Here is a 21,939-nt window from a genome sequence, read left to right as displayed (position 1 = left end):
TGTGCTGTTATCGCATGGATTCATACTGCATCTCTTCTCGTGAATACAGTCTCCTTGAATCACGAGACTTTCCTGCCCTGTGTATTCTTGAAGATGTCGACTTCTGTATTACATTTGCCCACTACTGCAAATCTCTGTAGTGACATGTTTGCTTTGATACGAGTTCTTCAGGAATGATTTCCGCTTAGGCATTATCAGTGGGGATAAGCGGGCTAAAGATCCATATGTTCCACACAACACCCCCACAAGTTGCCTCTATAGCTTGCCGAACAATAATTTCCATAACTTCAGTGCAGTGTGGGCAAACGAAGCTTATCTCACAACTAGTGAGCCGTATATGGGCTGTCTTGCCAAGCCTGCCAACAAGTTCTTTAGACCAGGGCTGGAAAGGAATCTTTTTCTTCTTCTTCTTCTCACGAGAGATGGAGTCAGTTACAGATAGATCTCTCTGAGGGAATGGCATCGGTCGCAAAATGATTTCCTCAGAGAGCACAGACCTCCTCACCTGCCAGTTTTGTTATATTGGGGGGAGGGTTATATTCACATGCACATCCTCACACCTGACTTCCGATAAATTATGAATTCCAAAGCCAAAGTTTAAAAACTCTGCCCAAAGGTCTGGTCACAAGTAGCCAATTAATTACTACCATTATACAGGCAAGGAATACTCAGGTTTAGAGACAAATAATTATCCTTTCTTGGTTGCGATTTGTGAGCAGCAGCACTGCCAGCATTTATTAATTTTGACTTTTCTAGAGAGGAGCAGTTGTAGGGCAGTGAGGGGGGCAGACCTAACAGGCTTGAGAATTACCTTAAAATATGAATGGCAGAGAGAAGAGTAAATTGATCTTAACTGCTATATTTAAACTAGATAGTAGTGGCCAATGAGGATTCCCTATGACTTCTGTGTCTGAAGTTCTAGCCCAGAATTTACCAATAGAAACCGATTCAACTTCTGCCCATCTTTGCTTTGAAGCAGGGGTAGTCAACCTGTGGTCCTCCAGATGCCCATGGACTACAAATCCCATGAGCCCCTGCCAGCGTTTGCTGGCAGGGGCTCATGGGAATTTTAGTCCATGGACATCTGGAGGACCACAGGTTGACTACCCATGCTTTAAACCATACACTTTTGAGACTTTTGGAATGCCCATCAGAAACATTGGTAGCAGGGATTGAGAACCCTAATGCTGTAGAGGTCTTTGGGTAGAATAACTACTGATGAGTTTAGGTTACTTTCTACATCCTATTACACTGATGTGTGCTGAGTTTTCAAAGTGAGTCTGGAAGTTGATCATCAGGCCTAATCTCCTTTCAGTGGTACATAAGGTACTGGCATCTTAATTAAGAGAAAACAAAACAGATGAGCAATTCCCCAAGGATGCGTGCATTAACTACAAACTATTTCAACTGTGCTGTGGCCCTAATTAGCAGCTCAGTCTCATCAACTAGCCTTTTGGGAGTATGAATCTGCAGGCAGCTTAGAGGCCAACTGAGAAGGATGAGGACAACAAAAATCCTGAAATATGCCTTTTTATATTAAATGTGGCTAGTAAGCAAAAAGGTATTTGTCTTGTTGTGGAAATATAATATTGAGATGCAGATGTGTATTGCTGATTTCTGGCTTTGGCTGCACATTGAGTGGAACCCATTTATATTTTTTCTCTCCTTAACACACATCTGGACTGCATCCACACACCAAGGGGTGCATCATGGTAGTGATCATTTACTACTAGAAGAAGAAAAGGAAGATGGTTTTTATACCCTGCTTTTTTACTACCTGAAGGAGTCTCAAAATGGCCTACAAACACATTCCCTTCCTCTCCCCACAACAGATATCATCTGTAGTAAGTTGAGGCTGAGAGAGTCCTGACACAACTGCTCTGTGAGAACAACTTGAACAGGATTGACTAGCCTAAAGTCTCCCAGTTAACTGCAGGTGGCAGCGTGGGGAATCAAACCCAACTCACAATATTAGAAGCCGCTGCTCTTAACCACTACCCCAATCTGGCTTCTAGTTTGTCTGGTTCACACCAGAGAACCCAGTGGAGAATGGTTATTATAATATAATGATATCCAATGATGAGTGGATACACACCAGCTTGGTGTAGTAAGAAGCAGGATACAAAAAAAAATCCTGCAGTTAAAAAAGGCAGTGTCAGGAATCAAGCTGAGCCGAGCCTGTAGAGTCCGTGATAAAAAGACATCCAGAATTCAACAGGCAGTTGAATGTCCAAGGAAGAACTTTATTAAACAGAAACTACAGAATTGCTGGAAATCAGTAAGATCTCCGGATCAAAGCACTTGGCAGTTCCAAAGAATAGTAGACATCTCAGAGTAGTTATAGGGTACTCTCGATAGGGGAGGGGGAACATAAGCATTTTGGTGGGAGAGCAGAGGGCACCAAAGATGGCAGAATTCACAGACTGCCAGATGGCCAGGGTCTAATCTCTATGGCTATATTTCTGTTGAGTCTTTGCTGTCCATGCAAGGTCGCGGGAAGAGTTTGATAAAGCAAAAGGAGGAAGACGCCCCGCTGAGAAAGAAGGGGAGTCTTGGAGCCAAAGGACAGATTTACAGTTTTACAACGCCTGACCTTGCCAGGCTTCAGGAAACAAAACAGGCATGAATCAGGGTTCATGACAATAGGTTCTTTTTCTTCATCTACCAAGACTTCAGTTGCACAGTGACTTTCTGTCAAGTCACTGTCAAGTCTGTCAAGTCACTGAAATAGTAAAGAAAAATAACATGAAATCTTGCTTTAGAAGCAAAACTTGCTGCAAAATATATACATGCACATGTTCCTGAAGTCCCCAAATAGTAACAAACGAAAGACATAGTGGAAGCAAATGACCTACTACTATGGTAGTCTGTGCTTAGTTTTGTGGCCATTTCTTGCATACCCAGGAAATGCTGATCACCACATAAGGGTCAGGAAGCAAATTTCTTTAGGCCAGACTGGCCACTGATTCTGTTTTTTGGGGTGGGGCATCACCTGGGCATGGAATTGTAGTCACTGTGGGTGGGCAAGTAGTCACGGGTTTCCTGCATTGTGCAGGGGGCTGGACTAAATGACCCTGGAGATTCCTTCCAACTCTGATTCTACAGCCCACTGACTGATCCCACATTCCAAAGGAATAGGTAGGTTCAAGTCTAATAGCGCCTTAGAAATCAATGACACTTTTGATTTATAATTTTCACAAAAAAATCTTTAAAAGGAAACAGCCACACACACTTTTTTTTTTTTTTTGCTGTCAGGTCACAACCAATTTATGATAACCCCTCATTGCATTTTCAAGGCAAGGGATATGGTTTTCCATTGCATTCCTCTGAATAACAACCCTGATATTCCTTGGTGATTTCCAATCCAAGTACTAACCAGGAATGATGACCCTGCTTAGCTTCCAAAGGTCAAGCTGAGATCAAGCTAGCCTGGTCTATCCAAGTCAAGGTGGGCATCCATACAAAATAAGAGAGAGTGGTCTACAAATCCAATAAATAAATAAAATTAGCTTTTCTCCAACAACCCGCCCCCCCATAATATTAGGAGAGAAAAAATAATCTAGGATTGTTCCATAAAACTGGCTGGGTGACCTTGGGCTGGTCTCTGTAGTCTGTCTAGTCTATCCCATAGGCTTGTTTTGAGAATGAAATAGGAGGGGGGGGGGAACAATGCAGACTGCTTTGGGTTCCTTGTCAGGGTGGGTAGGGTAAAACTGTACAGCATGGGTAACTTACCAATAAGACCCATAAAACTGATAATATGGACCAAAAGTAGCAGATGTAATCATTCTTAGTTCACAAACATTATATAGCAATCAATACATGAAACAATAAACATGATACTTAAAGTGTTCTGAAACATAAAAACCTGGTTTGCCCCTAGAAATTACAGTTCTCTAGAGTTTTGAGTAATTGATTTGTATGGCCCCTCCCAACTCTATGATTCTATTATTTTAAAAGGTTTAGGAAATCCATTTTGCTTCCATAGTTATATTGTTCCTATATGTTTCACACCCCCCCACACACACTTTTTTTAAAGGTAACTTTCTGATTCTGTTCTGGTTGTTCCCCTCTCCCTCAAATTCTGATAAAGGCTGGAAGCCATTAAAGGTAAGGGTAAAGGTATCCCCTGTGCAAGCACCGAGTCATATCTGACCCCTGGGGTGACGCCCTCTAGCGTTTTCATGGCAGACTCAATACGGGGTGGTTTGCCAGTTACCGTTTATGGGAACATTAAGATCTCTGGTGCTATGTAGATGGTATCCAAACCCCACCCTGGGAATCACACACACACAATCCTCATTACACAAATTTCCTGATCCTAGCTATTCTGTGCAGAGTGAACCCTTGATTTTGTACATGATTGCCTTCACTTGGCTTGGCATGATGGTTTGCATGCCATTTAAACGATGAATACATAAACATATGTTGAAGAGACTGATTTTACTGGAAAGAGTAAGTATTCCTTCATGTTAACAGTGCTAATAATGATGAAAAGGGCAAAATCAATGTATACAAGATTAAATATGAGATGCTGCTATCAGAATGTCTGTTCTACAAATATGGGAAGATAAAGACTTGCCTTTGACAGCGTATCGGGTGCAACTCAGCCGGGGAAAAACACAATTCTTAGTACAGAACTGAATTGATTTGTACATCCTTTTCCCTAAATGGAAGTAAAATTAAATAAACCTTCTACTTTGTAATTCTGAGTCTCCATGCAGAACCATTTCATTAATTGAAGGGAAAAAAAACCCAAAGCTAAGATTTTTGGCTCGCAATCTTTGTTGGAATTTTACGTATACTAGATTCTGAGCAGTGCATTTATCTGCAGCTCATTATATAAAGTGCTTTGCACACACCAGATCACCATGATGTGAGGGAGGAGGGAATTTGGCTGGCCATCTTTTTGTTTTCTTTTGCTATTAAAATGTCAGCTTGGGAATGGAGGCTCTGGGATACCTGTTCACCTCTTTCTTTAATGCAGTTTATGGCCTTGGACCAGTTATTTGTCTTCGGTCCAGCAAACTGTTTTCAACTGCTGCCAATCAGCCATCTTTAGGAAAGTTACAAGCAAGGCAAAAAGTCCATGACTTTCCCCTGTAGGGTGGAGCAAGGAGGAGGGCAGCGAAGCAGAGAGGGGGACTAGTAGGAATGTCTTGGATTTGTGGTGCCTCCACTTCCAATATTAATTTACTTGACTTTCTCCTAAAGAAATGGCATTCAGGGTACCAAAAGTAATTCTAAAAGCAAAATTAAACCAATCGCTTTTCAAAGCTTTTTGAAAAGGAAGCTCAACAGAGAATGCTGCCACTCAGGACACCCACCGAGCAATCTCTTTACCTGCAGGTTGGCTCATCCTAGTTTGAAAGCTACTTCAGTCCCCAACATACCATTGAATGCAGCATTTGCAGTGGAAGTGAATACAGCAGCCTGACCACATAGACATGTGCATGTCACAGCCTCTGCATACAAACCAATGTACCTGTTTTTATGGGATTAAAAGGTGATGAGTGTTTAAAATTCATAAAGTGTAGCACATTTTGTTGTCACACAGTGTTCTGAGAAATGCTGGGATATGGGCAGAAGCAGGCACACACCTGTGGTTTTATAGAGCTGGGACATATTTTAAACCAGGAGAAAAATGCAGATATTTCATCTTTAGCTAAGAAAGGGAAACCTTGCTTAAAGCAAAGTTGGTCCCTTTAGGGGGGAAAAAACAACAGCAACCAACAAGCTGCCCTTTATCCTTTGTGTTCCCAAGTATTTCTTTTGTGCCTGCGGTTCTTGTGATTGCTGCTAAGAAGCTGGCAATAAAATTTAAGATTGCAGCCATATGGTAAAACAAGATTAATTTACCCTTTGCCCTGCAGTTTCCCCTCCCACAAGAGGAGTGGAGGGAAGAAGATTTGGACTGTGTTAATTTGTCAAATTTCTCCCCCCCCCCCCCATTGCTGTACATGCTGTTCATCTAGTACAAGGATTTTGGATTGAAAAACAATCTCAGCATGTAATGAAGATAAATCAAGCTCCTTGTATTCACAATATAGATTTTTAAAAAAGACCTTTATGTCTACTAGTCTTTAGCATGGGGGATTTTGCAACTCATTTGCAGAAGAAACCTCTCCTCACTTTTATTACGTACTGTAGTTCAATGAGTCCCATCTGGAAACAGATGTATTAGCATGGTCTGTTTTATAGCTTTGTTCATTTCCTCCTGCATTGCAGCAAATTCTGAGATAGTTATGATACAAAGGATAATTAAAATAAATAAATGGAATAAACCCTGATAACAAAGCAGCAGTCTCCTGTCATGTTAAATCATTGATTAGGGGAAAGCATGCATCATGTTGATGTCTCTCATTTTGACTGTCCATTCAGATCTTTTTTGGCTGGGATTTCCCGTTGGCTGTACATTGGCAAAGAGACAGCGATAACTCGCAGGCTCTGGAAAGGAATTGTACAGCCTAAAATCACCCAGCAAGGACTTCTGCTGCATTTTGAACAAAAGCAATTCAAATGAACCAAAATTTGTTTTTGCAGATAAGCAGGCATTGCAGTTGTGTTGCATTATTTTGTAAGAGCAATTCTTCCTTTCAGCCCTTTTTAAAAAGACATTTCTAAAAAAAAATTGGAAAACATCTACAGCTGCTCTTAACATTAAAGATCTCATAGAAATACATTCTTCCTTTCTTGCCTTTTAAAGTTGAGACTTTACACTGTAACCAAAGCTGATTCAAGAATGATCACAGAGTGGAATGAAGCCCCTCATAATACAGGGCTTGTTCCATGAATTTAATCTAAGTTTTCCAAGCTCACAGGAGAACCTCACTGGAGCTGATGGCAAATCATTAGCAAGCCGTGAAGCAGTTTTAGTCTTTCTTATGCCACCCCCTACACTCCCTACTGAGAACCAGCTTGGTGTAGTGGTTAGGAGTGTGGACTTCTAATCTGGCAAACTGGGTTGGATTCCCCGCTCCTCCACATGCAGCCAGCTTGGGCTCGCCACAGCACTGATAAAGCTATTCTGACCGAGCAGTAATATCAGTGCTCTCTCAGCCTCTGTTGTCGGAAGACGAAAGGGAAGGCGACTGTAAGCCGCTTTGAGAAAAGTGGCATATAAGAACCAACTCATCTTCTTCATGTGCAGAAGGCTAATTAGTTGTGCTGCTGTAGCAAGCCAGCATTGACCATTGCATCCAAAACAGCAAATGATGGCTTTCTCTTGCCAGGCCCCACAGACCAGGATTCCAGACAGGGTTTGATCTTAGTTTACTATCCTGGTTGGCAAAGCAAGCCAGTATAAATAAGTGTAGTGTTTGGAATGTCAGGCAGGCTAGAACTGGAGAGACCTGGATTAAACATCCCCACTTGTTTTTGATATGGACTGGGTGTCCTTAGGCCTACGTGCTATAGTGGTATGGCAGTGTTTCCCAGCACATAGGTCCAAATATTGATTCCAAAGCCTATGACAGTAAGTCTGTCTGGCTTTTTTTTTTTTTTTTAAGTGGGTCACTATAGCAAGTGAAGTTGGACTGGTACAAACCCATATGAAACTAGGATCTGAGAGACTGTGTTCAGACACTATTTTTCATAATTGTTTATGACATCTTCAGCTATCCTCTGCCTTCTTCAGGATAGTCTTATGTATTGCCTTGAATGCTAAATTAGGATCTGGATGGACACTAGGATTGCCAGCTCTGGGTTGGGAAATACTTGGAGACTTTAGGTATGGAGCTTGGGAGTAGGTGGGATTTGGAGCAGGGAGGAGCCTCAGTGGAGTACAGTGCTATGGAGTCCATCCTCCAAAGCTGCCATTTCTCCAGGGGAACTGAATTGATCGATTTAGTCCAAAGATGAGCTTCATTTACACTACATTTTAATGCCACCTTCCCTTGTGGCTCAGGGCAGTTCACAGAGAACATGAAAACCAACAAGATGTATACAACATGAATTTAGTAACTATATCAACATCAACAACAACAGTAAGGATAACATCAATCGCATTGAACATTTAATATTTAATTTTCCGCTGTTTACTATTAACATTTCGACCGTAATCCTGCAGATTGGTCAGATTGGGAGTGGGGTTCTAGGAGCCCAATGGATGTTGTCAGTTTGCTGGCCTCACCCATTGTTGCTTAGGCCTGGATGTTGCTGCATTCTCAAATGCTGAAACACGGAGGAGTGTTGTATAATGAGCCATTCTCTTGCTGTATAATTCCAGGGGGCCATCATCTCTAATCCCTGCTCATCCAAGAAACATCTTGGGTGACTTCGGGCATACGCATATGCTCCCTTGCCTCTTGCTGATCTCACTGGGGGACAGCAATGATAAAAATGGAAAAGAGAACCATGAGCTTCTTGGAGGAAGGGTGGGATAAAAATACATCTGATAAATGGCTTTATTAATCAGTTGTGTGGGTAGAGAAAGAAGGTGCTCCTGTTCATAGGCTAGCATGCCAGAGCTCTTATTTGAGAGAAGTGAGTAATTCTAAAATCAAAACCCACAAGTAAAATACAGTTAAAACTCTAAACTATGATGTAAGAATTAAAATTACCCCAAATATGCTTAATTTCAACAGTTTATAGACAGTTGCATGGGATTTTTAAATGTTGGTGATGTCATAGTTTAGCAGGGGTAGTTCATCTCAAGAAGGGAGAAGGGGCTCCTGGACCAAAACAGAACTGGTGGGATTTATTCATATAGCTTTGGGCTGATTTACACATCTAGAGCAACTACTAAGATTGTACGTTGGTGTTTGGATATGCTTCAAAGATGGCATGGTTAAAATGGTGCTATCCTCTAGTCTTAAAAATGATGATGGAACATGAAAATAAAGATGTTCCTGTTCACCTGTGATCATCTGTTGTGGCAGGATTGTCATCTGTCTGAAGAATAAAAAGACTTGTCTCTTTAATTGAGGCTTAATGGAATGTTATTTACCTCCACATTATGAAAAAATTTAGCAGCCCACTTCCACATTTAAAGGGGCAGGGCATTTTTGCCCAGCTTGTTGGCAACCCTATCTTGTTTGCCTCCCTGTTCCAGATCATCTGCTTATTGACATTACTCCAGTCTTGTGTGATCAAGTCTTAAATGGTTAACTGGTATCTAGTTCTCTGTTCATAGCTAAGCACTATATAAATTACATGAGAGATAAATTACATGAATTTGGAGAGGTACGGGTTTTCTACACAAGTATATATATTTGTGCATTACACATTCTGTGTAACCATCATGAAGATGTTTTTCTGCTTATATACTCATTGATGAAGCTTTGCTCAGTAATATTTGCAGTGTAGTGTGTGCATGTGTGCATACACACACACATAGGTGTGGACAGATCTGCAGATGTCCAAAGCCTAGACTTAGAGAAAGGAGATTTTTCTCCAAACTTGGGAGACCCTTCCCCCAGGTTTGCAAAAAATGTGATAAGTTGAAAAAACATATAAAGGTATTTTACCTCCACCCCAAAACAACAATGACAACTTACCTGTGCTGGTTCCTTGGGCACTGTTGGCTGCCAGAGGCCCTGCCACTGAAGCTGCAGCTGAGTAGAAAGTCAACGGAAGGAAGGGAAGGGGAGAGAAAGAGAAATGAGGAGAGAATTGACAGAGCAGAGGAAAGAAAGAGTGAGAGGGGGAAGAAAACAAGGAGGCATGGTCAGTGAAGGAGAATGAAGAGAAGGGGGGGGGGTGGAATATTGTTTGAGAAAGGAAAACCGAGGCAGGAGCATAGGCTGTCCCCTCCTTGCAAGTTTTTTTTATCAGTCACCCCTTGTATATATTAAAATAGATATATCACATAGTGGTGGAATACACCCTGGAACCAATATTGTCCATGTGCTGAACAAAACAATTCCACAGGGTCTGTAAAATGGAGCTCTTCCACCAAGCCGTTGGCCGAGGCCAATGAAACAGCCACCAACTGGAGCCCAGAGGCCCTCCCATCACCAACTGCAACCAGCAGAGACTCAGGGCACTTGTGATTGAAAAACAGTCCTGGAAGAACCGAACTACAGTTGCACGGTTGAGAAATGTTATAAGTTCTACTATTTGAAATGTTACAAGTTTATGACGCTTTCTTTGTATTGTATCACAAATCTTTCATTGTTAACTGCCCTGAGCCTCAAGGGAGGGTGGTATATGGATGTAATAAAATAAATAAATAAGAGGGAACAGAAAGGAAATTTGCAAGACCTTGATGCAATGAGCAGTTTCAAAGTCTCGGGGATGTGCTTGCCAGAATCTGACACCATTAAGAACTATTAGTAACTTCAGGACAAATAGCGAGGGGTGAAAATTGGCTCAACAAATATAAATTGATGATGGTGTTATAATATTCCAGCACATGAATCTCCATCTGAAATGTACAGATAATATGCATGTACATTATTTTAAGGTGAATCAAAGGATAGATTCAATATATAAGTAGAAAGGATCCTTGGTCAACCATCAACCCCCTGCTGCAAAGGTACCCATTTAATTCACAAAAAGACATCTTGCATAGCTAGTAAATTTGTGAATTTCCCTGCCAATACTAACGTACTTTGCTGATGGTAATGACTCATTCTCATTTTGTGGAAGGTGGCCAGCTTCAAAGGGAACATTGTCTTTTATCAAGTTTGTCTCTGTAGCTCAACTGTATTATGTCTTAGGGGAAGATGTCTCCAGTTTGACAAGCTTTCTCTTAGTCATGGTGGTATCGTTTGTGATACTTCCTAAATTGCGACCTAAAGATGCCCCCTCAATGCAAGTGTGGTAATACCTAAGAAACTTCCATGTTTTTGTAAAACATCAACCATCCATTGATGTTGTTTGCTAATCAGATTAATCAGTAGACAGTGTAGCACACAACCCATTGTCTAGTTCTGTCCGATTCCCATTGAAATAAGGTTTGCTCAATAGACCCAGCTGCCTTTGCTGCTGTGTGAGAAAATCTGGCAGAAAACACATTTTGTCTTTCCCCCCCCTCCCGAAAGCTGAGGCATGAAGCTATTAAGTAGGTAAGTGAACTGAAGGTTCTCTCAGATTAAAATTTCTGCAGCCCCAACATTATTACAGTTCACGGATTGCCCACCAAGGGAACCTTCATCACAGTTTCCTACAATGCCATGGGTTATGTGGGGAGAGCTGCTTTCAAATGATGCCAGGCTACTTTCTGTAAGGTTGGAATGTTGCTCTTCCCCCAGGAAGAGTGTGTGCACTCACAGTTGTGTTTTGCATAGCAAACAATGGTTCACATACTGTAAGGTAATTAATGCTGCATACTTATGGATCTCTATGAATATAGTGTAAAATGTTTAAATGTCAATATGCTTGGCATGAACCAAAATTATTGGTCTAGTGGTTAAGAACAGTGGTTTCTAATCTGGAAAACTGGGTTTGATTCACTGCTCCTCCACATGCACCGTGGGATAGTCAGTTCTCAGAGATCTCTTGGCCCCACCTACCTCACAGTGTGTCTGTTGTGGGGAGAGGAACGGAGGATGATTGTAAGCCACTTTGCGACTCTTTCAGGTACTGAAAAGCAGGGTATAAAGATGAACTCTTCTTCTTGGTTATTATTTTCTCTCCTTCTCATGCCATGGAGACGAGAGAGGAGAACAAAGTTATAAAGGTCCACAACTATTGATTGCCAGATGCAAAGAACAAGGGGAGTACTGAATGAACACTCATTTGAACTTCCTGAGGCAGGGGAAAGTTCATAATTAGGACATTTCAGACACTATTGGCTGTTCATCAGCATAGCTGTGCAGCCCGCCCTCAACTTGGTTGCTCCAACAGGTGATCACACATAAGGGATCTCTTTGCATCTTGGTCACTGAGTAAATTTGATGAGAACTGTTGGACTCCGTGGCAAAAAAAAAAAAAGTAAAACAAAGGGGGCAAGACCTGGCAAACCTGAATTCTGCCCATAAACTTGCCTTTCACTGGTGAATTCTTCCCACACCAGCTCTGAACTCCCTTCCCTGACCAAGAAAACTCTGTCACTGGTAGGCCTTAACCCAGTTCCAAACATTTTTTTGATTTTTATGAGCTGGTAATCTTATTTGCAAAGTTATTTGCGTTGTGCAGCCCTGCTGATACAATTATCTTCATAATCAGGTCTCCCTTTGTTGCAATCTTTTCTAGGCCAAAATGGGAGACTCAGTATTTGAATTTTTGATTGCACTGCAGGTTCTCAGATATTTCTAAGGTGTATTTACCAGCAGATGTTTGCTAGAGTGTGTTTTCAGATTCAATAATTTAAAAGGCAGAACAGTTTTTTAAATGTTATGTCCTATTTAAAGGTAATAGAGGATTTTTAAAACTGCAGTCCTTTCCGCATTTAACCAGCTGGGGAATATATTTGTAATAATACTGATAGGTTTATGGCCACCCTCTGCCTCCCTTCTTCTCAGTTCCTATTTGTCTTGGATCTGGAAACATCATAAGATCACTAAAATGTATTTGAATTGGAAGCAATTTTTTTGTATTGGATTGAGAAAAAAATCCCTCTCATACCCATTGTTCTTCACAATTAAAACTTCAAGGTGCATTGCCATAGTAATTATTTTTGATTGGCCTTCAGGGTCTGCAGATGTTGCAAAATTATTGTCCTGTTGTAGATGCCATCTTGACAATAGCAGAGATGGCATCCTAATGCTTTTAAATAAAATGACTTTCCAGCAACCAGAGACATCTTTGATCCTCTGTGTGGCTTATCTTTATAGTACAGATGTTTTCAAAACCAAACCAAGGGGAAGTCCCAACTTTCAGAATAAGTTTTTAATAACCTTAGGGAGATTCCAAAAATTAATCCATGCCACATAAAGAACATTTTTTAAAGACTAAAATGATTAAGGATTAGGTTTTAGCTGAACAATTGCTCTGTGACGAGTTCTGCTCTAGTTTACAACAAAATTTTCTTTTTTCCTCTGGCAACTCAGATATAACACTTTTAAAGATGAGAAAATACCCAAATACAAGGTCTTTGAATTTCTTCCTAGCTTTCTACTTGTTTTACAGTATATAGTGTACTAGCAGAGAAGCCTGCTGCAGGGTGCAATGCTGCGGGAGCTAGCAGGGATTGTATGGGGATGGGGGTTGGGGGAGGCAGCGGGAGGGTGGAGCAAGCTCCATCCCAGGTTTCTCTGGTAGCGTCAGGGAAGTTAGCAGGGCATTTGCGGGGCAGTGAGGGGGGTAGATCCATTTCTCACGGGGTGGCGGGCAGGCGTTGTACCTCGTGGTCTGGCATTTGTGGGGGTGGGGTGGCTTGAAAGGGTGGCGCGCAGTGCAGATTGCGATGGCCTCTGCATTTGTGGCGGGTGGGCAGGCAATGGCCTGCCATTTCTAAAAGGGTGTCGGATTGCAGGCTCCAGTGCAGGATCGATGGCGCGGCCACCTGCAGCCCCTCCTGTCCTGTGGTGGCACTGGTCAAGGAGACTGGCAGAGTGGTGAAGAAGCATCGCCCTCGGCAGCCAGGGTTGTCTGCAGGCTGGCTGTCAGCCAGGCGAGCGAGCGGCCAGTGAGGGCATTAGTTTTAGGGGCCGGAATTGAGTCCAGACAGTTTTCGTGGGGCCAGACATGCACAGGCCCGTCTCAGAAATATATAAGGGAACCATGGATAAGGATTAGAGAGCAATGAAGGACTTGGAGAGAAGCAGTGCAGAGAAACTACTCTCTGTAAGCTGGAGATCTCCAAGTCCCACATGGAGTTTGGCAGTCTTAGTTTGAGATAGCAGTGTTAGTTTCTTAGAAACCATGACCAGCTGGTTATATGGTAAGTCATTTGAATTGCTGAGAAACCTAGACTTCCTTTCAGCAATTCTCATAGAACTGAAAATGATGGAATTATGGCATTTTTTACTATCATTAGCCCAAAACTGGTTGTTATTATCTTAGAAAGCAGCAATATAAGGCTAGCTGCCCAAAGTTGGTTCAAGAACAATTATTATCTGAAACTGGCAAGTCACTTGGTATGATATTACCCTGCAGAGGCATCTTCAGCCCTCTCCCCTGATACACTGCTTGTGTGTCCCTAGATATCCTTGGGTTCAGATGTCAGAGTGCAAGAAATAATTCTTCATGGTTGATATTAAAATTCAGTCTCTCAGGCGTTCTGAGGATTCTATTCAGGTGCTCCCGAACTGCCCGAATGTTGCAGGAGAATAGTAAACAAGTCTCTTTTGTTTAGTCCTCCAGAGCAGGGGTAGTTAACCTGTGGTCCTCCAGATGTTCATGAACTACAATTCCCATGAGCTCCTGCCAGCAAATGCTGGCAGGGGCTCATGGGAATTGTAGTTCATGAATATCTGGAGGACCACAGGTTGACTACCCCTGCTCTGGAGTGTTCTCTCAGGCGTGGTCTTATAAATGACTCAGGTTTTCAAGACAAGAATAAACTATGGTTTCAGAGCCTTCTTCTCCAAGAATTCAATCATAGGCCCACTACTCATTTATTATTTATTATATTATTGAATGTATACGTGTGATCTTCCACTCACCACAGAATTCAAACCCACCAATACATAATGAGACAGTGCTCAGTGGACCCTGTTCCACTACAGACTGTAACACTGCAGAGTTTAGCCAGTAACAGAATTCCCCCACTGAAGGTCCAGACACCACAAAGCACATATAAAAGGGACATCTCACTGCCCCCAATTCTATTCTACGGTTGAAAACACAGGAATGCTTCTAGCGCCATGAGCACCAAGTCACCGGCTTATTATTTGCATTCAGACAGGAAGAATATGTTCTCTTTTCTTGTGCTCTGCTCTCCTACCCAGATCTAACCCTCCATGTCTTTCTCGTTCCCTCTTATTTTCTAATACCCCTATCTTGGCTAGTCTGCCCACTTCCCAGCCAGATTTCCTCTCATAGCCTCCTCACCTGGTGCAGTATTCCTAACCCTCTTAGCCAAATGCCTCTCCAAGTTTATCTCACCACACTTAATGATCTCTTCAGGACTGCCCCTCACTTACCTCCTGTCTTTAGGTTAGGTTGTTCTGAATGTAGGAGGAACATAATCTGGGGTAACAATAGCTCGCTGGTTAGATGCTTGTTTCCCTTCCATCTTCTCAAGGGCTTGTTGGGCTTGACCTGGACCTGTGTCTACAGATTTGAATAGTCACTTCATATTCTTTGACTTTTAGGACTTTCACATGTCCAGAACACTCTTTACATATCAGACCAGATATGGGAATAGATTTCCCTTTCATATCAACAAATAAAGTGATTATGCTGTCACTCAAATGTGTTCAGGATGGTTTCCAGTAAATTATAAAAGCATCACGCCTTACAGTGATTTATACAGCAAAAGCAAAGACAAAGCAGTATGTTAGCATAATCCAGCAATGTTAGAAGTTAATCTGTACCAAAAGCAGCAGCAGAAAATTCAGTTAAAACAAGGCCTAAAACCTGGATCATAAAACAACACAAGCCCAGTTTACAGGATTTGGGGGAAATACAAATATTTTGATGGACATTTTTGTCCAGATACTAACCCAACCCATGCCTGATTTAGCAACATTTGTATTGGTTCTGGTAGGCATCAGATTCTTTTAATGCATTACTGCCAGCAGGTTACTGATTGATAACATAATTGCTACCTGCATATTCCTTTACTTTCCTCATCTTAAGTCACTGAGGATAAAATGACTTGTAGATGGTCTTCAGACAATAAGAAAATTAAACCAAAAAACAAACAAACATCCAAGCTGAATCAAAATTTTAACACCGCCTGCGGCGCCGCGGGCACCGCGGACTAAATAAAACGGTAAGGGGTTCTGGGGCAGGATGTGTCCGGGATGAGGAAGGGTCTGGATTGGACCCTTCCTCTGGACAGACAATCGGAGGGACCAATCGGCAGGTGCGAAGTGCCTGCCGATTGGTCTCTCCGATTTCCAGCCCCAAGCAACTGCAAGCCGCGCGCAGCGTGGCTCGCAATTGCTCCTTTGCCGGTGGCCTGACGCGTCAGGAGGCGCGAAGCACCTCCCGCCGCGTCAGGCTGCTGCCTGCCACTGCCGCCAACACTTCGCCCCCTCCCCGCCAGCCAGCACCCGCCGCCACAGAAGCCAAGCCGCCGCCACAGGGACATCGCCCAGCTCCTGCGACGCCACCCACGGCGAATCCAGCCTGCTGCCAACAAAACAGGTACGCGCCCGGCCGACAGGACAACCCCGGCCTTGCTAAGCAGGCTCGCACAGCCCCGCCGCCCTCATGGCGCGCCCTGCTAGCACCCGCTGCATTTTGACTGCAGCGGGCTTATTTACTAGTCTCTTATAAAATTGTTAAAAAGAGTCCCTGTGCAATATAGGAAAGTGTAATGAATGGCAGATTCAGTCTTTAACACAGATAGGACTTCCTTACATGTCCCATTTTCTGGTGGGAAACTGTATGTTATATTCGCCAGGCTAGAATAGTGCTTGTCTACAGAAACTGAAAGTCATCCTCAGTGAGTTTACTACAAGGTCATGGCAGGACCAGCTCAGTAATTGGTGTATTAACTGGTTTAACCAGAATTGATTATAAGGTTACAGGGTAGCAAATGAGTTCAGAATCCATGTAATCTGCCAGGCCCCTTAAGGCAGAATCTGAGAATCTACAAAAATACTGGAAAAGCACAGGTATTGGGTGCAAAACCTGATTGACCTACTGTCCATAAATGTGTCCAATGAATTCCATATAGTTCTGTGGTCATGCTTAAGATGAAACAGAGGACAATAGCTACATATAATCACCTTAGGCTGCTTGAGGGAGAGTTTTTAGGATTATATATAAACTGAACTATACAAACTCTTTTATGGTTTCATAGTATGTATGATTTGATTTTGGCGTTCATCTTGTGTTACATAGAGAAAACTATAAATAAGGAAACCCTCCAACATCTCTTTCCCCACATATCTGAACAGGTAGCTGCCATATCTTACAGTCATATTATCACAAATAAAATACATAGTGAGGAATATGGATACACAAGTTGAACAAGGTTAGCATGAATTTTAAAAAGCCTTTGTCTCTATTGAGTCCTGGGTATGTTCTACTGCCCAAATTCTCCTCCTCTATCAACAGATTACTCTTTCTTGGCATTGTATGGCATTGTACATGGCATTGTAATGGAATTTTGAGTTTGACTCCCTGGCCTTGGGAAGTGACCAGCAATCCCCTGGGAGAAATGTCTCACAGTTGTATGGAGCAAACAACATATGGAGAGGTGATAGCCTTTGATCTCTCTACCAGCAACACTTTGGTTTCTCTTTGTAAAGTACACTGAATTCTAGGGGATTCATTGGCTGTTTTGACAAAGGATTATCATTGGCTGTATTTGGTTGTGACACAGTTGTAACAGAACTGATTTTTGCTATATATTCCCTGTCATGTAAAAAGATCATAGTCTGACTAAGGGTGCTTGCACTCAAAAGCTCACGCCTTGAATAAATCTTTCTTGGTCTTAAAGGTGCTCCTGGACTCTGATTTTATTGTGCTACATCAGACCAAAATGGCTACTCATTTGAATCTATACAGGCAAAACTGTACCCTTTCTCCTCTCATAGAATAATAGAGTTGGAAGGCACCTTATGGGTCATCTAGTCCAACCCCCTGCACTATTCAGGACACTCACATCCCAATCGCTCATCTACTGTAACCTGCCACCCCCTTAAGCCTTCACAGAATCAGCCTCTCTGTCAGATGGCTATCTAGCCTCTGTTTAAAAATTTCCAAAGATGGAGAACCCATCATCTCCTGAGGAAGCCTGTTCCACTGAAAAACCGCCCTAACTGTCAGGAACTTCTTCCGGATGTTTCGATGGAATTCCTTTTGAATTAATTTCATCCCATTTGTTCTGGTCTGTCCCTCTGGGGCAAGAGAAAACAATTCTGCTCCATCCTCCATATGGCACCCTTTTAAATACTTGAAGATGGTTATCAGATCCCCTCTCGGTAGTCTTCTCTTTAGGCTAAGCAGACCAAGCTCCCCCAACCTTTCTTCTTACGTCTTGGTCTCCAAACCCCTCACCATCTTTGTTGCCCTCCTCTGGACATGCTCCAGTTTGTCTATATCCCTCTTCAACTCTGGTGCCCAAAACTGAACACAGTACTCCAAGTGAGGCCGAACCAGAGCAGAGTACAGCGGTACCATCACCTCCCATGATCTGGACACAATACTCCATTTGATACAGCCCAAATTCCCATTTGCCTTTTTAGCCACTGAGTCACACTGCTGACTCATGTTCAATGTATAGTCTACTAAGACTCCTAGATCCTTTTCGCACATGCTACTGCCAAGACAAGTCTCCCCATCTTATATTGGTGTTTTTGGTACCTACCTAAATGCAGAACTTTACATTTGTCCCTATTGAACTTCATTTTATTCATTTTAGCCCACATCTTGAGCCTATCAAGATCATCCTGTATTCTGTTGCTGTTGTCAGTTGTGTTTGCTACCCCTCCCAGTTTAGTATCATCTGCAAATTTAATAAGTATCCCCTCTAATCCCTCATCCAAATCATTTATAATGATTCTCACAGTTTACAATACACCCAGTACCCTGTTTTTTTTGTGAAAAAACCACTTAATTAATGCTTGAGTTGCACAGCATCTACTCATAAATTAACAGATAATTTCCTTTAATGAAAGACTTGGCAAAGTAGAGGAATATATTAGCCTTGGAGACCTAGCTTCCATATGTTTTATGTCAAGAGCACATCCAGCAGAAATAGAAAGGGTACTGTTTGAGTTTAGGATCCAAGGTAGTTGAGGCAAGGAGCCACACCATGATTTCAACTGTCAGTCTGTTATCTACAGTTGGTACAAAACTGAATGTCCTTAGTAGAGTTTTCAGGCTTTGGTAATGCAGAAAAGTACTTTAAGTTTTTCTAAGAGGGAAGACAACTTAAATACAGTTCCGACTGTGAAGTACTGATATAGCTCTATTCATGAAACTGCAAGTAGCTGTGGCTTGTTTTACAGTTGCTTCTTCGTCTCATCATGAACGTATGGATGAGAGTGGGTGTTGCTGAACAGTTTATGAATAGTTTGGATTTTGGTGGTGTACAAAGGACACCATTTAATTCATTAGTAGCAGCTGAGGGCTTTGATTGCTTGCTTCCAAGAGAGGCCATAGTCAAGAAATGGTGAATAAATTAGTTCACATGGGGCAGATGAGTCCTAAGAGATGCAGACATTTAGGAAATGAATGCCCCTCCCTTTTCCCAAAAAGGAGACCAAGATTCAAAATGGAACATCAGATACTAGGGTTACAGTTCCCAATTGGGGGCTGGGGATCCTCTAGGGATCCTCCACCCCCCCCCCCCCATTTTAGGGCTCTCAGAAACCAGGAGAACTTACTACGCATGGAGAGGAAAGAAGCAGGTAATAAATGTGATGTGCTGATGTTACCCAGAAGCAACACAGGTACATCCATGACTGGGGGGACAACACTCTGGTTTTTCCCCATACTTTGCCAATGTCACTTTGAATGATGCCAGCATGTCACATTAATTTTTACCTCACTACTCCTGGAATGCACACACCCCACCAGTAGCTACAAGGGACCTGGCCTGACAAACCTATCAGAGACTTGGGTTACTTTGCTTAATAGGCATCAGACTGGTATAGGGGCAGGCAACCTATTTAACCTGAGCACCAAAAAAAAGGAAGGAAGGAAGGAAGGAAGGAAGGAAGGAAGGAAGGAAGGAAGGAAGGAAGGAAGGAAGGAAGGAAGGAAGGAAGGAAGGAAGGAAGGAAGGATCTATCTGGAGGAGTTGGGGTTGTATTTGACCCCAGACACATTTCATGTGTTGCATATAGATCTAGCTCCCCCCCCATTATACTAGATGAATTTGCTTTTATTCATTACAAGTGAATAAAAATAATCCTTGCATAATATCTGGATTTATCCTTGTCACTGATCCAGAAACTGCAACTGGTCCAGAATGCAGCAGCCAGGGTTCTCATGAGAACACGTTGGAGGGCCCCACACCTGGCCCATACTCCAACATACTCTGCAATGGTTACCAATTGAATCCTGGATCAAGCTTGAGATCTTGGTAATTACCTTTAAGGCCATACACAATTTGGGTCCAGCGTACCTGAGAGACCATCTCTGCCTAAACCCCCCAAAGAACACTACACTCAGCCAATACCAACAGGCTAGTGATCCCTGGCCTCAAGGAAGCATGTCTGGCTTCGACCAGGGCCAGGTCATTCTCTATCCTGACCCCAACCTAGTGGACACCCAAGGTGTCACAGTTCCACAGACCCTGCAAGACAGAGCTCTTGCCCCAAACATTTGGTTGATGTCAGTGACAACATCTACTGGGCCCCACCCCCTCCTATCCAGATAAGCACATTCTATGAGATTGTGGACAAAATGTTACCTGAACATGTTACAATTGTTGAACGTTAAGATTGTTGATATAGTTACCTGAACTTGATGCTATGCTATGATTACTGATGATGTTAAGATTTTTGACAAGCTTTTCCAAACTTATCTTGTACTCTGTTATGCATTTTATGATTTTTGTAAACCGCCCTGAGTCACAAGGGAGGATGGTATACAAACAAATAAACGTTTTGTAAGCAGGTTCTTAGAAAAGCAAAAAGGGAATAGTAGGAAAATTTATACTCAGACTTTCGTTCTTAGAATCACCACACTCCAAATTCTGATCGGCAGCTCTTGATGCCCAGCAACAGGGGTCCCCAACCTTTTTCAGCCTGCCATGCTGAGCAAAGTAATTTGATGTGCTGCCATTCAGCATGTCTGTGGGGTTGCCTTCCCTGGATTAGTATGGCTCCTCTGTGTTTTGCTGTCTCTGTTTCCCTTCTAGTGACTCACATAAATGCGTCTCCCTATTACTCATACATGTGTGCGAGTCAGAGAGAGCATCCCTTTGTTGTTATGACTTTCTTTTAAGCTCCCATTATGACTGTTGGCTCTCATGCAGCCTTAATTTCTTCACGCCTTAGTCCAAAAGCCATTTTGCAGGTGTAAGTCACAAATGCCTACAGAGCTGTGTGTTCCTGTATAAACTCTAACTTGAACATCTTGACTTGTTTCTGAGTGGGAGGGCAATATGACTTCTTCACTGATTTTACGGGTCTCTCTTATGAGCTAGTAGAGCAATATTCCTCAGTCTGTGATCCATTCTGTGTGTTGTGAGGTGGGCTGCATAGTTTGCCAGAGGATTGTGTAGGAGCAACAAACCTGTCTTGCTTTTTTCAAAACTCTTCCAGAGTGACAGGGACCTTCATCACCTATTGTGGCCATGAAGCTTTTTGATGTGTAGAAGCAGACTTGCTTGCATATTCATAAGCAGAAAATATTGGCTAATCTAGCGAGCCGGGTTTAATTCCGTGTTCCCCTACATGCAACCAGCTGAGTGGCCTTGGGCTTGCCACAGCACTGATAAAGTTGTTCTGACCAAGCAGTAATATCAAGGCTCTCTCAGCCTCACCTACCTCACAAGGTGTCTGTTATAGGGATCAGGAAGGGAAGGCAATTGTAAGCTGCTCTGAGGCTCCTTTGGATAGAGAAAAGCAGTGTATAAGAACCATGTCGTTGTCGTTGTCGTTGTTTTCTTCTTCTTCTTCTTCTTCTTCTTCTTCTTCTTCTTCTTCTTCTTCTTCTTCTTCTTCGCAACAAGGGTATAATATACATTATGTAAAGACATTTTTAGCCCTTCAATTATTTAATAGCTAAGTATTGCACAGGGTTGCAGTGATTCCTTCCCCTCCCCCAATTTCCCCCCCTTAAATTTGAATTAAAATGCACATTTTGCTAAGTTTGCTAACTGATTGTTTCTTTGTCTGTCAGAATGTCGTGTAGTGAAATCCACTTCCTATACCAAAATAGCTACAACATCACGTAGGAGCACTACCAAGAGCCCAGGTCCATCTAGACGCAGCAAATCTCCAGCATCAACCAGCTCAGGTAAATACATTTACACAA

At 42.5% G+C, this 21,939-nt stretch overlaps 1 protein-coding gene across 5 annotated transcripts in view; it reads left to right on the top strand.

The window, feature by feature from the left end:
• DCLK1 (doublecortin like kinase 1) overlaps positions 1-21,939 on the top strand; it is a 260,706-nt gene that overhangs the window by 147,229 nt on the left and 91,538 nt on the right. For all 5 annotated transcript variants that reach the window (XM_077341856.1, XM_077341855.1, XM_077341858.1 and 2 more), the window contains one exon: positions 21,805-21,921. In XM_077341856.1, the coding sequence (XP_077197971.1) occupies positions 21,805-21,921 (117 nt within the window). The remainder of the gene's footprint in view (positions 1-21,804; positions 21,922-21,939) is intronic.

This window comes from Paroedura picta, chromosome 6 (assembly GCF_049243985.1).
Source record: "Paroedura picta isolate Pp20150507F chromosome 6, Ppicta_v3.0, whole genome shotgun sequence".
Lineage (NCBI taxonomy): Eukaryota > Metazoa > Chordata > Lepidosauria > Squamata > Gekkonidae > Paroedura > Paroedura picta.
This window is presented reverse-complemented; position numbering and strand designations above follow the sequence as displayed.